Source organism: Prosopis cineraria, unplaced genomic scaffold (assembly GCF_029017545.1).
Source record: "Prosopis cineraria cultivar Desert tree isolate PC_DT_omini unplaced genomic scaffold, ASM2901754v1 PC3, whole genome shotgun sequence".
NCBI classification, from domain to species: Eukaryota; Viridiplantae; Streptophyta; class Magnoliopsida; order Fabales; family Fabaceae; genus Prosopis; species Prosopis cineraria.
In genome coordinates this window covers 29,571,057-29,590,420 of record NW_026555334.1, presented here as the reverse complement: position 1 = coordinate 29,590,420, position 19,364 = coordinate 29,571,057, and the positions used below count along the sequence as shown (strand labels likewise).

General features: G+C 32.4%; 1 protein-coding gene across 1 annotated transcript; it reads right to left on the bottom strand.

Annotated features, from left to right (window-relative positions):
• Nucleotides 1-1,846: 1,846 nt before the first annotated feature.
• On the bottom strand, nt 1,847-2,404 carry LOC129305506 (extensin-like). The gene is made up of 2 exons (XM_054945516.1): nt 1,978-2,404; nt 1,847-1,869 (listed from the first exon to the last, which is right to left on the bottom strand). Exons 1-2 carry the CDS (start codon nt 2,402-2,404, stop codon nt 1,847-1,849), a joined length of 450 nt encoding a protein of 149 aa, XP_054801491.1.
• Nucleotides 2,405-19,364: the final 16,960 nt, after the last annotated feature.

Here is a 19,364-nt window from a genome sequence, read left to right as displayed (position 1 = left end):
TCAAACAAGGCGGAAATTCATCTTAGGTGGTACGTAGTAAAGGGGTAAATTTAATCCTATAAATGTTTATTATGTTTCCTAAAATACCCCAAAGAGAGAGTATTAAATAAGTGAAAACTATGAGCGAGAAAACTGTAAAATTAATCAGGATAATCTAAGTAAAAATATTAAATAAATGTCCTATTTTTGGATTAAAACAAATAGTTCAATTAGGTCTTATATTTATTATCAATGGTGAACCTGCATGCAATTAAGGTGGTAAAATGCCCCAAATCAACATGAAAAAATTTATAAATATTCATGATAATTTTTGATAATTTGCTCTCATTATCCTTATAATTTCAATCTCATTCTATCAAAGATAAAACATATTTACGTTATAAAAGTTGAGTCTTTGATATATATATATATATATATATATTTGTTGTGGAATGGCTCTGATATTTTACCCGTGTTACTTCAAATTTTGAAAACTCCCAATTTAAATTTAGATTATTTTTATAGAAATTAAAAAAATGTATCAATTTGTCTTTTTATTATTTTTACATTTTGCATAATTTATGCCTCTTAGGCCCAGGCTCCTGCATCCGCGACTAAATGGAGAAAATAACATCAAATTATACTTCTTCCAATCCCATATATAAGTCTTGGTTGAGATATTTGTTTTGATCCTGAATAAAGGACTTTAATACTTTGTTATTCCTTTTTTCTTACGTCTTCCACATTTAATAGCCTCATTAAAAGGACATATACACATATATATATATATATATTAAGAAAAAGTTGAACATTTTACCCCAATAAAAGTAAATAACCAACTTTAATATCCATTAATTTGTTGACTAGGTTTTATATTTAGGACCAGAATGTCTATTATAATATAAACTATTTTAAAACATTCTTAATGTTTTTGGTAGAAAAAAGTTTATTACACTGTTATCATGACCTCAAACAGTTACTCTTCGGTACATGATATGCTCATAATATATGACATTTTCCGCAAGTAATTATTGGTTTAAAATGTATAGAACGTTTTTTGGTTACAAGAAAAATTCTCCATTTTGACCCCTACGTTAGTTAATGTAACTTGAGTAATTATGCATGAGAAATTGTGGATGTTAATTAGTTGTGTATAATGGTAAAATTGGTAAAAACAAGTCAACTTTTCGTGAGATTTACTAAAAAAATTATATTTCCTTAACATTGGTGATACGTATCGATTGAAGTATCTTACACTATGGAGTGGAGGAAGTATTTTGATATGGAAGACTACTAATTCTCTTTGCCCATTAATTCTTGTTGCCACTTGCAAGCGAACTACGTACCAATATAAGTTAATGTGCCACCCCATTTAATATGTGGGACTTAAATGTTACAATATTTTCATATTTTCAGTATAAGAGTAATTTACTTAGGCCATTAGATTTTGATACAATTTAAATTGTTTAAACACTTCTTTAACCCGTGTGCATAATTCTAAATGATAATTAATAATACTTTATAAAAAATATAATTAATAATCCAAAACAGAGAGACGTACAGTACTAAAATATGATCTCTATATATAATACTTTAACCCTATTAATGTTCTTTAAAGATCAAGCAAGGTGGAAATTCATCTTAGGTCGTAGTGGAGGGGTAAATTTCATTATATTTTTCAATCTAAGGGATAAAGATAAATTAACTAATTTTGGGATCAATGTCCATAAACTTACGATAGACCAAAGTTTCAAGATTTATTATGCAACAAAATAAGCACAAAGGAGATCGATTCGCCAAGATACATTGATGCAAATACATACACGTAGACAAACAAACACGCACGCCACAATTGCATTATTCTTTATCAAGCCATCTCACCTTCGTTATCTGGGGCACTTCATTACGATTCTATGGTCAAGGAACTTTCAGAGTCTGAGAGTTATTTGGGAGGTGACTTTTTTTTGGACTTTTTTGAACTATGAACTTTGCTGGTACCTGCGGCTGGAGTAGGGTTTTCCTTTTTTGTAGCATGTTGCTGGGATGACAGAAGTGTTTTATTAATCGCAATTTGGGTGCCTAGGCTATTACTAGGTTCTTGGGACGAACAAGTTTTCTGTTGGGCTGGAAGTTTACTATTTGGAGGAAGTGCTTCTTGGGTACTTAAGGTTTGAGGCTCTTGGGATGGAGGAGATGGAAGAGGACTTTTGTGTTTTTCAGTACTTGGGGTTTCATTAGGGTTATTTGTAGACTGTAATGAATTCCGATCGGGAGTTGGGCTATGTGTTGCTGGAGAGCTATTGGCGGGCTGTTTGGAGGAAGGACGTGAATTTGCAGGAAAAACATCCGGCGTGGTTGGTATTTGAGATTGCGACTTTGGATCAGGATTAGGGCTTTGAGGAGGAGGCTGATTCTCAGGGGCCATGGTATAGTGCTATTTCAAACAAGGATGGAATGATGAAACAAAGCTTCTTAGTTTGAAAAATCAGATCGAGTTGCATCTATTTTATAGAGATCCAGGGGACATGAATCATTATGATCTTCAACTATATCAACTACAGAAATACTAGATTTACATTGTAGTTTATCTCTCGCAACTTGATAGAATGGTGGTTGAAGGTACACATCTGAATTGAATTGCCTAGGTGAAACTAATTAATACCAAGTTACTAACGTAGAAGTTTCAACACGTAAATATAACTCATCTAGTCTGAATTGATGACGGGCATGTTAAGTGATAGTAGAAAACAAGTGTAGCAATAACTTTTGGGGCAGACCTAGTCTCATTACTTGGCCGGCCAAATTATTGTAATATATATATATATATTATTTAAGTTTTTTATATAAAAATTATTTTTTATAAACAATTAATTACCTTGACATATCTTTAAATTATATATTATCCATGGTTATGTAATATTTAAACATAAAAAAATTATAAGATGAAACTATATATCTAATGGTTTGGGCTAAAAATAAAGTGGGCCCATGAAAGGTGTAATTGGCTGGGAAATTACTAGAGGATGTGATGTAACATCCTAATTTTAACAATCATTAGGAATTGAATTATTGAGTGAAAATTTAAAGTATTAGATATTCATAAAAATTGATTTGAATTTGATGGGATTATTTCACAGTAATTGAAATCTGCCAAAAAATTATTTGAGGAAAAATAACTTATGAAAGATGGTTAAATTTTAAAGATACATAGTATCAAGCAATGTTTTTAGAAAAAGGAGAAAGGTTAATAACTTTAAGTGGGATTAAATGATATTATGTAAATTATTTTCCTCACTTGATAGATTATAGGGTAAAGGTGCAAATTTGGCCACAAACTATTTTTTGAGGAGCATTTGATAGTCTAAACTATCAGAAGGTGCAAAAAAATCATGAACTTTCAAAAATAAAGCATCCAGTAACCCGCCGTTAACTTCAACTAACGGACGTTATGTGGGCCCCATAATGACACATGGCATGATATGGGCACGACACATCAGCATGGTAAAGGTGCAAATTTAGCCATAAACTATTTTTTGAGGAGCGCTATGTAGCCTCTACTATAAAAAAGTAGACCATCCAACACCTTCTCAATTTTGACCAAACACCATTTATTTTCATATTTATGAGACCTATAAAGCATTAACCTCTCCAATCTTCTTGCCTTCATTCTCAATTTTAGCTCGAGAAAAAGAGGTTCAAAGAGTTCTTATCTGAAGACATTCATAAAGATGACACTAACAAAGTAGAATAAATAATTCATGACTAAATTAAGCTAGAATTAAATTTCTCTCATGCGTAGTAAAATCAAGTTTTTACTTCATTGGCATCGTTCTTATAAATGTCTTTAGATAAGAACTCATTGAACATCTTCTTCTGGAGCTTATATTGAAAACGAAGGCAAGAAGATTGAAAAGATTAATGCTTTGTGGGCTTCATAAATATGAAAATAAACAGTGTTTAATCAAAATTGAGGGGAGGTGTTGGGTGGTTTATTTTTTTATATATAGTAGAGGCTACCCAGCGCTCCTCAAAAAATAGTTGTAGGTAAATTTGCTCTTTTACCATGCTGATGTGTCATGCTCGTGTGGTGCCACATGTCATTGTGAGCCTCACATAATGTCCGTTAACTGAAGTTAATGGTGGGCTACTGATGCTTCATTTTTGAAAGTTCGTGATTTATTTTGTACTATCTGATAGTTTAGGCTACCAAATGCTCCTCAAAAAATAGTTTGTGGCCAAATTTTTTACTTTACCCTAGATTATAATTACTTAAATATTATGGGGAGCAAATCTACAAATTAAGTTTACTCATATAAAATTTATGAGAGGCTTGAAATATTGTAGAAAATTATGAAATATGTTTTGGTCATATGAGATCATGATGTAAATTTTTTCAAAAGTATATGAAACTTATACATATAGTAAATTAGGAAAAGAAAAAACAAAGAAAGTGAAAAGAAAAAAAAAAAGGAAGGGCACATGTCACTTACACCCTACACACCATTCCAAAATCACTTTGCATAAAATGTGGCATTTTAGAGCTGGTAGTTAGGCGGGCCAGGCTTATTAGTGCCAGTTTACTAGCATCAGGCTTAAAATACTCAAAATTATAAAAAAGCTTATAAAGCCAAGCTCAACCTTAACACCTCAAGCATTTAGGCTTATTTGGAATGACTTGAATACTTAAATTATTAAATATTATTTTATTTTATCGCCAATATCAATTTTCAGTTTTTATCTTATTTTAATTTTATTAATAATAAAAAAAAGAATTTAGATATTTAAGCTACACCTATTTGGGTTGGGGCTTAGCCTATATTTCTTCAACCTTATTTGGGACTGCAATAAGCCTAAAGTGGAGAAAATTTTCTAAATTCCCAAACCCAGCCCGATCCTTGGATGTTTTGAGCATATATAGGCTAGCTTGTCAAGCTTGGCTTGAAGAACCATCCATGTTATCTTCTTTTCCTCTATCCCCTTGCCATTTTCAAAAAGGGTTAAAGGGAAAATTTTCCTACGAACTTTTACCCCAAGTGCGGCTAGTATCATAAACTTTTTTTAGGTGAAATGTTACCCTTAAACTTCTAAAATTGGTGCAATATGGACCCGCCATTAAACTTAAGCATTGTTGACTATTAAATTATCGTTGTTGACCAATGAAGTAGGATGTGGCAAGAGTTTTTTTCATTAACTAGACCAATATGTGGCAATGGGAACTTGTTTGACTTAGATTTATTTCAAAACAAGTAATGAAATCACAACCCACCTATGAACCAAACCCATAATTGGACCGAACCCTAAAGACATTTACTTTGAATCTATTTGTTTCGAGGTGGAGGATAACTAATGAGGGGCTGAATTAGGGACTTTAGGGAGGAGCAGAGTGCATGTAAGGAATAAAATCTTATCAGTCATTGAGGATCAAAGTCACAGTAAGTTGCCTACTTTTTCAAGTAAGAATTTAAATTTTTGTGTTTTGGCATTTCGTTATCACAATGAAATTGTGTCTAAGCCCCTATTGCATGTGACTTTTTTTTTGTTCGTATTGTCATTTGAGTGAGTCAAATAGGTACAAGGATTCCTCTAAGAAAATATTTAGAAGAAATTGATAAGAGAACACAAGAATAGGAGGAGGTCAGAGACTAGCTATGTGGTAGGTATGGGTCAATAGTTGAAAGTATAATAAGTAATGATAGTAGAAGTAGTGAAAGTAGTGCATGAAGGGACAATGAAGGTGATGAGGGAAGCAAATTAAAGGGGTTAAGGGTAATCGAGGGACGCAAAAGGTAGCTAAAGAAAATGAAGTGGGTGAAGAAAATCAAGGTGAAGAGGTCGAAGAAGATATAATTGATATGGAGAATATGTCAATCGATTGGGATGAACTTGGACCTTTTGATGATGGTAGAGAAGGGAAAGTTGGAAATAATGTTGAAGGTGTAACCTCCTCTTATCCACTTTGTATAGGAGAAAATTATGGTGTTACCACTACCTCACATCAATCATAATAATCAAATTTCATTTTAAAAGCTTTGGCCGAAGACTTATTTTGTAAAATCATTCAATTTACAATATAATTAGAGAAATATATAGCGGAAGCAAATCATGCACTCCTCTAATATGTAGTAGATATAACCGACTAGCATTCCTATCTTAATGGCATGCATTTCATCACAAAATAAAATTGAGAAATGGTTCGTACACTACAGCATGTGGCACAAAGTCACATACTCACCCTTTCTATGCTATATGCCACGGCATATGTCACCATGTCCTATGATGCACTTATCCGAATTTCTGCTGTCATTCTGAGGGCAAAAATGATGAACTTTCAAAGTATGTTGTTTTCACATACGACATCCGATTGGAGTGATTCAAGTGCCCACATGAAGCTTAGCTCATATACTAACTAATTCTAATGGTCCGATCAAAATTTAGACACATAAGTGCAAAAAGTTACTTTTTTTGAAAATTTTGCATACCCAAGCACTGAAATTGATCCCTTACTCTCATTAGACCACACTAGGTCTTGAACTAAGTTCCAAAGGATCTAATACACCTGATTGACAACAATTAATTACAATCCTACTCATATATTAAAATTTGACCCTTTTACAGCCAATTTTCACAATTTATTAACTTTACACACTTTGCCATTTCGTGGCATAGCTATGCTAAGCCTACTTGGCTATTTCTTAACACATTCAAACCTATTCATATTTATAATATAATCTTAGCTCCCAAATTACTCATTTCATTATAATTTGTCCCTCAGCTTAAGATTCACTAACACAAACAACCATTTCAACTCAAACATACTCAATCATAGCCCCTTGATTCATTTCAACATGTATATACACAATCAGGCTAGATTTCACAAAATCTCAATTCAATTTATTCATGCAACCTTATAGCAACTCATTTATACACATACATACAATCTCAATTCAGTTCATTACACAACTCAAAGTCTACGACTTCACAACTTAAGCCAAACCATACTTTCTTCCATTACCCTAGTCACTTCCTAGTCCTGAAAACATGTAACCACGGGGGTTAGATAAAAATCTCAATAACAGAATAACTCACTCCTATTGACTATCAGATGCAACAATATAGAAGTAAACATAGTATATCATTAAAACATCATAAAATAGCATTTATATCACGTATCTTATTTCATTTCTCAACTATTCCTTAATCACATAAAATTCCATGTTATCTCAATATATTTCATCATATCACATAACATGCTAGTATGATCTCTACCATCTGAACCTCCAAATCACCTCGACATGAAACCATAGGCTCAACTTATACCAATATATACTCTCATTAGCCTTGAGCTCACCTACAGTGGTAGAATCACCTAGCTAAAGATGTTCTAGCATACCATACGGACTACGGTTCCCCCAATACACACAATGGGGCATCATTGACTCTAACACCACATTGCAAAGATACTAAGGACTCTCCTATCTCTAACACTGTACCTCAATAGGCACTAAGGAGATCTTCAACACTGCACCTTTTAAGGCACTAAGGAGAATTATTTCCCATACCGCACCCTAATGGGTACTAAGGAAACCTCGCTACATGGTCTTTATCATCTCCTACACTTAGGTGAACTCTCACCCCTATGATCACGCTTTCCCGAGCCATTTAAGGTTTTCATTTAGCATTTCACACTTTCTTGCACATAATATATACAAATAATACTTTACATTTTAGACTACACATTTCCATGCTTGTTTCAACCAAAAGTCATTTCACACACAACAATCACTCAATGCTATAAAACATGCTTAGTTTAAAACCATTTCATGCACTACATAGCATACTAACATACAGTTACAATAAATAGTTAAATAAAGAAAGTTATTCGGTTACCTAAACCCTTCTGTCACTAGAAAGGTTACCCGTGGATTTCAACTATCACACAAGCTTATCTCAAGCTTCCTTCCTCTACTCATGCATCCAATATGCCAATTTGAACACATTTAGCACATTTTAGTCATTTGGTCCATTTTGATTAAAACTCATTTTAACTACTTAGGGCTATATTCATCCATAAAATCTTTTCCATTTATCCATTCTAGCTCCATTACTACTCAATTACTACTTTACATCACCTTAAATGGTCTTATTTCACTCAAATCAAAATTTTGCCCTAACTTTCTCTCTCTAAGGGCTAAAATTGAGCCTACATGTTCAAAGCTTTACTGTTCAGCTTTAAACTAGTCACAAAGCTCTAATTTAACTCTGAAGAGCCTTTTTATTACTATTGAGCAAGAATCAAACTTCTCAAATTCCCTCAATTCAATTTCCTTATAACTTATTTTCAGAGAAATTTGTGTAGAATGGAAGGTAAGAGTTATATGTAGCTTACCTGACAAGTTATCGATCCGAATCATCTTCCACCACTCTAAAATGGCTTGACTTAGCTTTTCAGCCTTTCTCCTCTCTCTATCTCATGTGTTTCTCAATTTTACTTCTCTAAAATTTTTGAAATTTCATGACTTATGAAGGCAATTTCTAGTCCATGTGCTGCGGCGCATGCAGCACAAGTCGCGGCACATGGCACAGTGATATTTATTCTCACCACGCATACTTGCTTCGACTCAAAATGCACCCTTATCACCCATATCTATTCATATAGCACACAAACAAGTCAAAATACCAATTAATCATTTGAATCTGTAATCCCACTCTAACTTCCACTTCACCCTCGATTAACCTTTAAGCTTAGAATTAAGAAATTCAAGATGTTACAGAAGGTAGAGTTGAGGTTAGAGACAATAGTGAGGGAATTGTACTTGACGATAATAGTGAACATGATAGGCTATCCAGTGAAGAATAATCTGACAGTAGAGATGAGGATTTCTATGGTTTGGAAGATAATACCTCATCTGAAGAGGAAGATAAGGATAGTGGGTAGGAGGATGAGGACGATCATATGGAATTAGGCCTAGATGATGATATTTAACCTTTGGAGGAGGTGAGGAGGCCCACTAGAGATAATAGACCTGATGTAAGGCCCTTTTTCATAAAAGGTCTAACCTTTGTAAATAAGGAAGAAACTATAGCAACCATTGATAAGTATGCTATTACTCAAGGGGTTAAGGTAAAAGGGAAGAAGAGTGATCCTTATAGGGTAAAGGCTATATGTCAAAATGGTTGCCCATTTTAGATCTATGTTGCAATGGATGGATCCAACCTAGGATTAAAGGTGAAGATATTAAGCTTAAACCATATATACACTAGGCTTTACAAGAACTTGAGAGCTATAGCCAAGTGGTTAGCTTCTTATTTTAAGAACAAAGGTCAAGAGATGCCATAATACAAGATCTTAGACATAAAGAAGGATGTGGACGATGAGCTAAAACTTCATGTCAGCTTTCACAAGTGCAAGCGTGCCAAGGGGATTATCATGGAGGAAATAGAGGGTAGCTATAAGGACGAGTTCAATAATATTGAAGCTTATTGTAATGAGTTGAGATTCTATAACCCAGTTTCTAATGTTAGTATTAAAGTTAGCAGAGATATAATGGAAAATGAAAAATGGGTGTTTAGTAAGACGTACTTGTGCTTCAATGCTTCAAAGATAATATTTTCTTATGCTTTTTTCCTGTTTCTATTTGTAGTTGATTATTAGTGTTATGTTCCTTTGATCTAACTAGTTGAAGTTTAAAATGAACAAGGTTGGATGGAAAATAGATTGTAGGCCTATTATTGGCCTCCATAAAACCTTCCTTAAAGGACATGCTCAAGAAATATTACCTACTGCAACTGGGATTGATGTTGATGATTCTTTATATCCTCTTGCTTTCGGCCTTACTCAAAAGGAAAATATAGTGAATTGCACTTGGTTTACACAACGGCTTAAAAAATCTTTGGACCTTAGGGATGGCTCAAAGATTACAATTGTTTCTGACATGTAAAAGGTATTTTTTGTGTATTGATATTTTTTGTAGCTTATATTTCTTTAATTAATGTGTTCTCTAATGTTTTAAGCTTAAATGCAGTTGTTAGGAAAATTTTACCAGAGACAAAGCATAGATTGTATGCCAGACCTACCTATACAAATTGGAGTAAGAGATAGAGGAGCCAAGAATTAAAGAAAAAATTTTTCACATGCTCTTGGAGTACATTTGCCAAGATGTTTAAAGACAATCTCAAGGCACTTGGTAGTCTTAGCAAGCAAACAGCAGTGACAATACTGACATACCCTTCCCAACACTAAGTAAGAGCTTATTTTAGTACAAGATAACAATCATGGATGGTTGGTAATAATATAAGCAAAAGTTAGAATGCTTGGATTGATGATTTTCAATGCTTGCCTATTATTAGAATGTTTAATAGTATTTAGGTCAAAATGATGGGCAAATAGGCTGAGGTAGACAATCATCAAAAGTGGAATGGAAATTTTAGCCCTAAGTATGTAGACTTATTTGAAACTAATAGTATCTAGTAATGGGATATAGGGTAGCATTTAATGGGGATGAAGGATATGAGGTTATTGAAGGTCATGATAGGCATACAATGTTTCTAAATACTAAGAAGTGTACTTGTAGGGTTTGGGACCTTACAGGAGTTCCTTGTCAACATGCCATTTATGCATTGTACCATGTAAAATTAGATCTTAGTAGCCAAATTTCAAAATACTACCATAAAAAACACCTATATTGCTAATTATAGGTATAAGCTACAACCAGTTAGAGGAAAGAAGTTCTAGAATATTGACCAATATCAACCAATGGAACCTCATCCACTAACCAAGTTGCTTAGATGACTAAAGAAGAAAAGATTTAGAACTGAAGAATCTAATAGACAACTCAAGAGTAGAGTGGCAAAGCATCAGATTGTTGTTGGGAGTTCTACTGCAAGTGACTTGCCACTCTCTGTTGCAAAAAAGTTGAGCAAACAAGGTTCAAGTGTCATTTGCACAATTTGCAAGAAAATTAGACACAATGAAGCAACCTATCGAGATGTAAGTTTTATGATCCATGAATTAAATTATGGTATTTATTTCATTTTCTCTTACTCACAGAGACCCAAGTCAAGTAATAGAGGTGTTAGTATTAGAGAAAAGGGCCAAGGAAGAGGTAGACTAACAAATACTCAAACCACATCTTAAAGTGGAATAAATACGCAGCAATCACACAAGAGGACACCACAAGGGCATTCTACGAAAGTCAAACTGATAATGGAATGGGAGTAAGGGTAGACTTAGACATTGAAAGGAGTGTATATAATGTATATCAAGTTTTAAAATTTATACTTCCTTTGTTAATTATGTAGTTGAGCAAGCATAAGTTTTTAAATCTAGTATTAATTTGATTTGTTTGATGGTTTTTATATTTGTAGCCTGGGTTGTCCTCAGAGGTAGTTCTTGAAGAAGGTATTACAAGAGAGTATCTTGAGCAACATGCAGACCCTGAGACTCATTTTCCCATACTAAATGAGAGAACAATGAGGAGAGGCAATGTCAAAAGTAGTACAAGTGAGGATGTTTCTCACACGCTTGCATTCAAAGAAGGCACTAATGTCTCTAGTGCTTCTAATTTGCCATTCATGCCACCAGGTCAAACAAGCATGACAACCTCACAGCTTTTAGGATAAAGAGAAAAAAGAATTGGCTACTTGAGGAGAAGTACTAAAAATAGAGGTATTTATATTGCCTTTTAAGATTTTGTTACTATCATCCTTTTATTTTGAACTTAAAGATGTTGGTGTAGTTTAACTTTAGCTTGGTGTTGTTTATATGACTTTTGAAACAAATGCAACTTAGCGTTTATGTGCAAAATGTCTTTTTTGACTTGGCCATGTCATGCCAAAATATAGAGCAGGTTGACAATGATAATGTACCTTTTGTTTGGATGTTAATTAAATCCATTTGTTATTTCATATTGTTTGCACAGGTTTAAATGCCATTCATATATACCTTTCATACATATTTTTATTTGTCAAGTTGATATTTTAAAGGGTTCAATTATATAAATTAGATAATTGTTACTTAGTGTGATCTAGTGTAAGGTGTTGGTCTTTAAATGCTTTCGATCATTTCCATCTATCATCAAGTCTAATATTTCATATTTGTGTTGATTATTTATCTGTTACTGATGTTACTGCATGATTGAAGCTAACCTAAGAAGATGGCATTGTGTTGACTAATCCTAAAAGATGCATTTTTTAGTTCAAAACATACTTAATGAGGTTGCAAAGTAGGTTGAGTTTATGGCACTAAACTTTAGAGAGAGTTGATTTTTGAAGTTCATGCATGCATCTAGAGTTAAGGTTTGTGGGGTTATTAACTTATTATTGATATGGATCAATGATCATTAGTATTTAATTATTAAAAATCAATCAATATTTTTTAGAGTGAACTCTTTAAAATGCCAGGAGACAAAAATGATACAAGTGGTTCCAATGAAAGGAGTTTAGATTCAAATGTCATTTCATATATGACTTTCATAAAAGGGACAAGAATGATATAGGGGTGACCATTAGCAAAAAAAATGAGTTTGGGACCAATTCATTTAATCCAAATTTAGTTTTAGTAAATATAACATAAGAGGATTAAACAAAACACACCCAACATTTAGGGACTTGTATAAAACACTAAACATGTCCTCTTATGCACTTCTAAAAATTAAAAAAAAATACCCAGGACATAACCACACAGGGACTTGTTCAACTTCCTTTACATCCTATCAATCTCAACATATAGAGTATCAACCTCAGCTTTAACTCAATTTCCTTTATCATGTCTATCGCCATTATTTCAAACATTCAACCTTTCCATATGATCAAGTAGCTCATTAATTACATCCTTCAACCTTGACCCATCTCACTATTATGCCAGGAGAAAAACCCACAACCTCCCTATAAAGAAGAATAGATAAGATGAAGAAGAAGAACAGATGAGAACTCAACCTAGGGAAGAAGAAAAGATGACAAGTGATGAACCCGTTGATAGTTAAGGCAACCATAAACACTTCTCCTATGATTTTCTCCACTCCATGAGGTCTATCATGGTGCAACTAGACCACAATGATAGTACTGTACCAGAATATCATATTGAACCTCACAGCTTCATCTTAGCAGTGCTAGCCTCCTTCTAGATCCCATCGTCTGAGAGGAGATAGATTAGCCATCCTAAGATACTCATGACGTTATCTCAATTTAGCAATAGTTCTCTATTAACTCTTCAATGTAGGGAGGGTTGGTATTAGTAAGGTAGTTCAGCCTCTTAAATGGTGGACGATTGCAATAGATCTAGGTCAAACATTCCCATTGCCACATATTGGTCTAGGCAATGAAAAACTCTTTCCACATCCTACTTCATTGGTCAAGAATGATAATTTAATGGTCAACATTGCTTAAGTTTAACCATAGGGATATTGCACCAATTTTAAAAGTTTAAAGGTAACATTATACCTAAAAAAAGTTTAGGATACTAGCCACAACTAGGGTAAAAGTTTTGAGGCAAATTTACCCTTTAACCCTTTTTAAAAATGTGTAGCTTTGATACCACAGGGGCAGGACTCATGTGCTCGTAGTCCTAAAGATCCTTATGTCTTAGTGCTACAAGGTATATTAATCTAGGTAAGGCTCCTCAATGGCTCTCCTAGAAAAAACTCAAGCCATTTTAGGATCCTCAAACCCTTTGACATCTCAACCCACAGATCTCTAAGCGTAGTGACATGGACTCACACACATGGATCGTTAGTCTAATTCTTTCTAATGCATAGGTTCTTCAAAGAGGCAAATGCAAAGCATACCTTGAATCTGAGCATGATAGATACAAGGACTCATAACCACTCCCAATCACAAAAATACATTCATAAAAATTACTCTACTCAAAGAGAGATTTCTAACAATGTAATTATTGAGGGGAGTCGAGTAAGTTTAAAATTATGCTCGTAGCAAATATTGAGTTTCATTAGTCGGGGAATGTAGAATTATTAAGGTAAGCGAGTACCTAAATTTAATTAGTTTAGTTTATTGAAAATGTTAAATTTTTACATACAGGATTGAGCTCTAATTGTAAAAAGAGGAATTTCAATTTTTAGAGTTAATTACTACTTGAATATTGGATATTAAATCTTAATGAAGGAAGTGGAGCACATAGTAACATACAATTACAACATATTAGTTGAGTTTAAGGAATAATGATCTGGAATGTTGAAGGAGGAAGTTAAATTGGGGATTTTGATGATTTTAGGGATTATGACTTTAACAATGATTTTTATGGTTTGGAACTAGCTATTGGAAATATATTGAGGTGTTAAATATATTGGAATGTTGTTTGGATTGGAGGTTGTTGAATTAGAGACAAGAATGGAATGATTGATAATTCTTGAGGATAGTGGAGGTTTCATGGTAAGGAAATGATTCAAGTAAGTTGTTTTGGTTAACAATTTATAGAATAGGGACTAATTTCTAATAGAGTTAAGTTGGGGAAAATGGGATTTTTAAAGTGTCTTTGTAAATTATTATTTGAATGTTGATATTTTGACATATTATATTATGAAGTTATTATGTAAATTAATTGTGGTTATGTTGTTGGATCTAGAGACACGAGTGGTAATAACCAATGTCTTATTCTCTTTATCTAGAAAACTAATTTTTTATTAAATCTTATATACATAAACTCCATTGGAATATTGTGTCCATTAAGGGCTTGATTGTTTCTTATTCTGTATTTGAGAATATGTATTTGAAATTGTTTGGCATGCTTGGTTATTTTGACAATTTAAAATGATATGGTTAGATCTTTCAAAGCATCCTTTGTGTGCCTTTTGAGTTTAGAATGTGATGTGTGATTTGTAGGAGCATGATGTGCACTAGTAGCTTAAACATCTAAATTAAACTAAGAAATACCTTGATGTGTATACGGAGCAACCTAGGTTGAATCTCTCATGGAGTTGATCAAATATTGAAACCTTAAGTGATTAAATCAACCCAAAATAGTAACAACTTGCTTGGTTTGATTGATTAGAATTAAACAAGCAAATATTAGATGAAAACTTTTTTTTTGGTATTTTGAAAGATTTAGACATATTTGAAAATTCATTGAAATGTGTGACTAAAATGCAAAAAATTGGTCTATTTTGGCACATAAACTCCCTCTTTTATCCTTACTCTATCTAAATATAACTCCAATTAGTTTAAAAGGCATCCTAGTAACCACTAGGAATTAGCACTTTTAGGTTCTTTAAATTAGCCAGGATCCTAAATTAACATTTAGAACTAATTATGCTTAAAGAAGACCAACTATTTTTGAAGTTAATTGCCAATTCCATCCCTTACCTTAACCAAATAAGACCTCAAATTGATTAGCCAACCTAAATGTGCTTAATGCCACAACGATAACTCACAAGTTCACAAAAGTTAACTAGAAATTAAATGCAACAGGGATTGAATAAAATAAATATTTGGACAGCACCAAAATCACTATGAGAGCACTTCAATTTAGCAAATAAACAACATAATAACTCATAATACTCAACCAAGTATCATAAAATTCAATTCCAATAATCATTGTCATTACAATGTCATAAGCATCAAAATTCAAGGAATTAAATAAGAGGTAAGAGATAAGAGAAACTCTCAAAATTCAACAGCTCAAAGAGAGTTTGTCCATGCATCCTAGGAAGAGAAACAAGCTTAGCCACTACTTATTAGCATCCCCATAGCCTCTTAGATGGAAATATGGCCAAGATATAGCCAAGATGGAAATGGATAAAGACCTATAGATATGGTCAAGATGGAAATGGGGTGGTTGATGGATTTTTTTAATGGGTTATGCTGTGGACTACTAGGAGAGTTGAATGGTCAGTTGGAATGGTGAAATGGAGGGTTTTAATATGGAGAAATGCTGGAAGAGGTTCTAAGGTTTATGGGTGTTCTTGAGAGAAAAGATGAAGATGAATGGAGGTGAAGATGAGTTAAAAGTGTGAATAAGGGGCTATTAATGTTGAGCACAAATTATTATGCTTTGGGGTTTTAAGGCTCATTTAGATCAATCTAATAGTTATAAATCATGCCTACTAAGTGCCCTAAAGCGATGTGAGCCGTATGTGCATCTAGGGGTTCCTTCACATGGTGTTTCATGTATAGCCATGAATTTTTGGAATGAATTATTTAAATGGTGGTAAATGAAAATGGAAGACATAAATAAATCTAAAAATGGATGAATAATTTTGAAAATAACATAATGGGGATGATGGAAAAATGAATAAAAAAATAAAGAAAAAGGGAATTCAAATTAAATCCTTATGCTTTCTTGATATTTCATCAATGTGATCTTTTGATCATCAAAATAGCTTATCCAAGGCTCCAGTTTCATGCAAGGGCCTGCCATCATCATCCAAGAAACTTCCCATGGCCTGAAACACATAACGAGCTTATTAAATAGCAAATTGTGCACAAATAATTTATCCAACTATGGTGTAAATTATGAAAATGTGTGAAGTGAATTAAAGTGATTAAATGAAATATTAGGAGATGAATTTAGTTATGAGAAGTTTTTCAGGATTTTTTTATTACAAAAACTAAACCTAGTACACTTCCAAAGTTCATGGGAAGTATAATTAAAGTACAAAAAGTGTGTACTTTAAAGGATATTTTAGTGAATAACTTACAATTTAAATTAAATTAACTCAATTAAAATCATGGGATTAATCAAGAAATAAAAATTATCTAATGGTTGTGTAATAGTTAAACATAAAAAACTATAAGATGAACCTATATATCTACATGTTTGAGCTAAAATAAAGTGGGTTGATGAAGAGTGTAATTGGCTGCTAAACTATTAGAGATGCAGTGTAACATCTAATTTTAATTTTAACAATAAAATTTAAGTGGCATTAAAAATTAATTTGTTGAGTGGAAGTTTAAAGTAGTAGATATTTATAAAAATTGATTTGAATTTGTGGGATTATATCATAGTAATTGAAATCTACCAAATAATTATTTGAGGAAAATAACTTATGAAATATGGTTTAATTAATTTTAAAGATACATAGTATCAAGCAATGTTTTTAGAAAAAGAAGAAAGTTAATAACATCAAGTGGAATTAATAAAATTATGTAAATATTATTTTCCCCACTTAAGAGATTATAATTACTTAATTATTATGAAAATTTATATTTGAGCAAGTCTACATATTAAATTTACTTATATGAAATTTATGAGATGCTTGAAATAGCATAGAAAATTGTGAAGATGTTTTGGAGATATGAGGTCACGATGTAAAATTTTTCTAAAGTATATGAAAATTAAATATATATATATATATAGATATATAGTAATTTAAGAAAATAAAATAAAAAGAAAAAAAAAAGAAAGAGTGAAAAAAAAAGAGGTGGGCCATGTCACTTAGGGTGCGTTTGGTTCAAAGGGAGGAGAGGGAATGGCTGGAGAGATTTTATGGAAGAAAGGAAAAGGAAGGGAGGGAGGGATGAAGATGAGAGGTGGGGAGGGGTTTTTAATAAATATTTGTTTGGTTTGGGATGGGATGGGAGGGGAGGGGAAGGGATCAAATATAAGTTAACAATTTTATTTCTATTAAATTTAAATTTATTTGTTTCCTTTGGAAAAATCATTATATTATATTTTTAAGTTTTTATTTTAAGATATGAACTTATATTAATTAAAAAAATTGAAGAACAAATATATTAATATTATATTTTATCAGTGAGTCTAACATAAATATTAAAATTTTTTATGTTGAAATGTATATATTATTTTTTGTAAGGTGATGAAATTTATTTTATCATAAGAAAGAAAGAAAAAGATATACATAATCTTTTAATATCAAAGATAGTTTAAGATTTTAAAATATAGGTTTAATCATTTTCTCTCTCCTCTCCTTTTTAGAAACCCCAAATTAGAGGGGAGGGCTCCCATCCCCTCCTCCCCTTCTAACTTTTTAACCAAACAAGGGGCTCTCATCCCCCTTCCTTTATTAGACATTAACCAAACAAGGGAAGGGGAGCAATGCCCCTTCCTCCCCTCTCGTCTCCTCTAAAAACTTCCAATCAAAACACCCCACATACCAGTCCAAAATCACTCTACACCCAGGACAAGGCATTTTAGAGTTGATAGTTTAGGCATGTCAGGCTTATTAGGGTTGGGCATTATGATTAATCTTAAAATAATTGAACATAAAAAAAAAACTACATAACCAAGCCTGGCCTTGACACCTCAAGCATTTAAGCTTATTTGGGACGACTTGAATACTCAAATTATTAATTTTTTTTTTGCCAATTTCAATTTTTATATTAAAAATGGTATTTTCAATTTTATCTTATTTAATTTTATTAGTAATAAGAAAGAATTCAAATATTCAGACTAAGCCCATTTAAGTTTGGGTTTGGCACATATTTCTTTAAGCTTATTTGGGACCCTGATAAGTCCAAAGTGGAGAAAATTTTCTAACTCCCTAGTCCGGTCCTTAGATTTTTTGAGCTTATACAAGCTAACTTGTTAGGCATGATTTGAAATACTAACTATTATCTTCTTCTTTTCTTTGTCCCATCTTCATTTTTGAGAATCTATAGCTTTGGTATGCTTGATTTGGAACCTATAACCACTCCCAATCACAAAACTTCCTTCACAAAAATTACTTTATGCAAAAAGAGCTTTCTAACAATATAAATATTGAGGGGAGCAAAGCAAGTTTAAAGATTAATGCCCATAGCAAGTATTGAGTTTTATCAATTGGGAACCGTAGAATTATTGAAGTAAGTGTGTACTTAAAGTTAATGAGTTTAGTTTGTTGAATAAGGTTCAATTTTTATATATAGTATATTAAGATATAGCTCTAAGTGTAAAAAAGAGGGCTTTTGATTTTTAGAGTTAATTACCAATTGAAACTTGGATAATTGGTTACAGGTAACTTAGAAATACTTATTAGAAATTGATATGGGGTTGAATCACAAGTTTGAGTGATTTTTCTAATCATGGATGAAATAATGTGAATTTTGTGATTTTTTAGCATGAGTAATCAAGATATTGTTTGGCTAAGAAATTATTTCGGTTAAAAACTTAATGTAATAAGGATCTTATGATTAAATTTCATAGAAGTTGGAGTTCATTTGATTTATCATTAATTACTCGAGATTCTTACTCTAAAAATGAATAATTATAAAAGTTAGATTTGTTGGCCTTTTTGTAGTTTCTAGAAGTGAATTGAGTGTACATGGATAAAATGTTATGGGAAGCTTGGGATTGTGAAATTCATTTAGTATGTTTAGTATGCTTGAATTAAAATTACAAAAAAAGAATAGTTGGGTTTTTTTTTAGCAAAAGAATATCTGGGAGTTTGATGATGAATTTTGAAGATGAATATTGAATATTAAATCTTAATTGAAGGAAA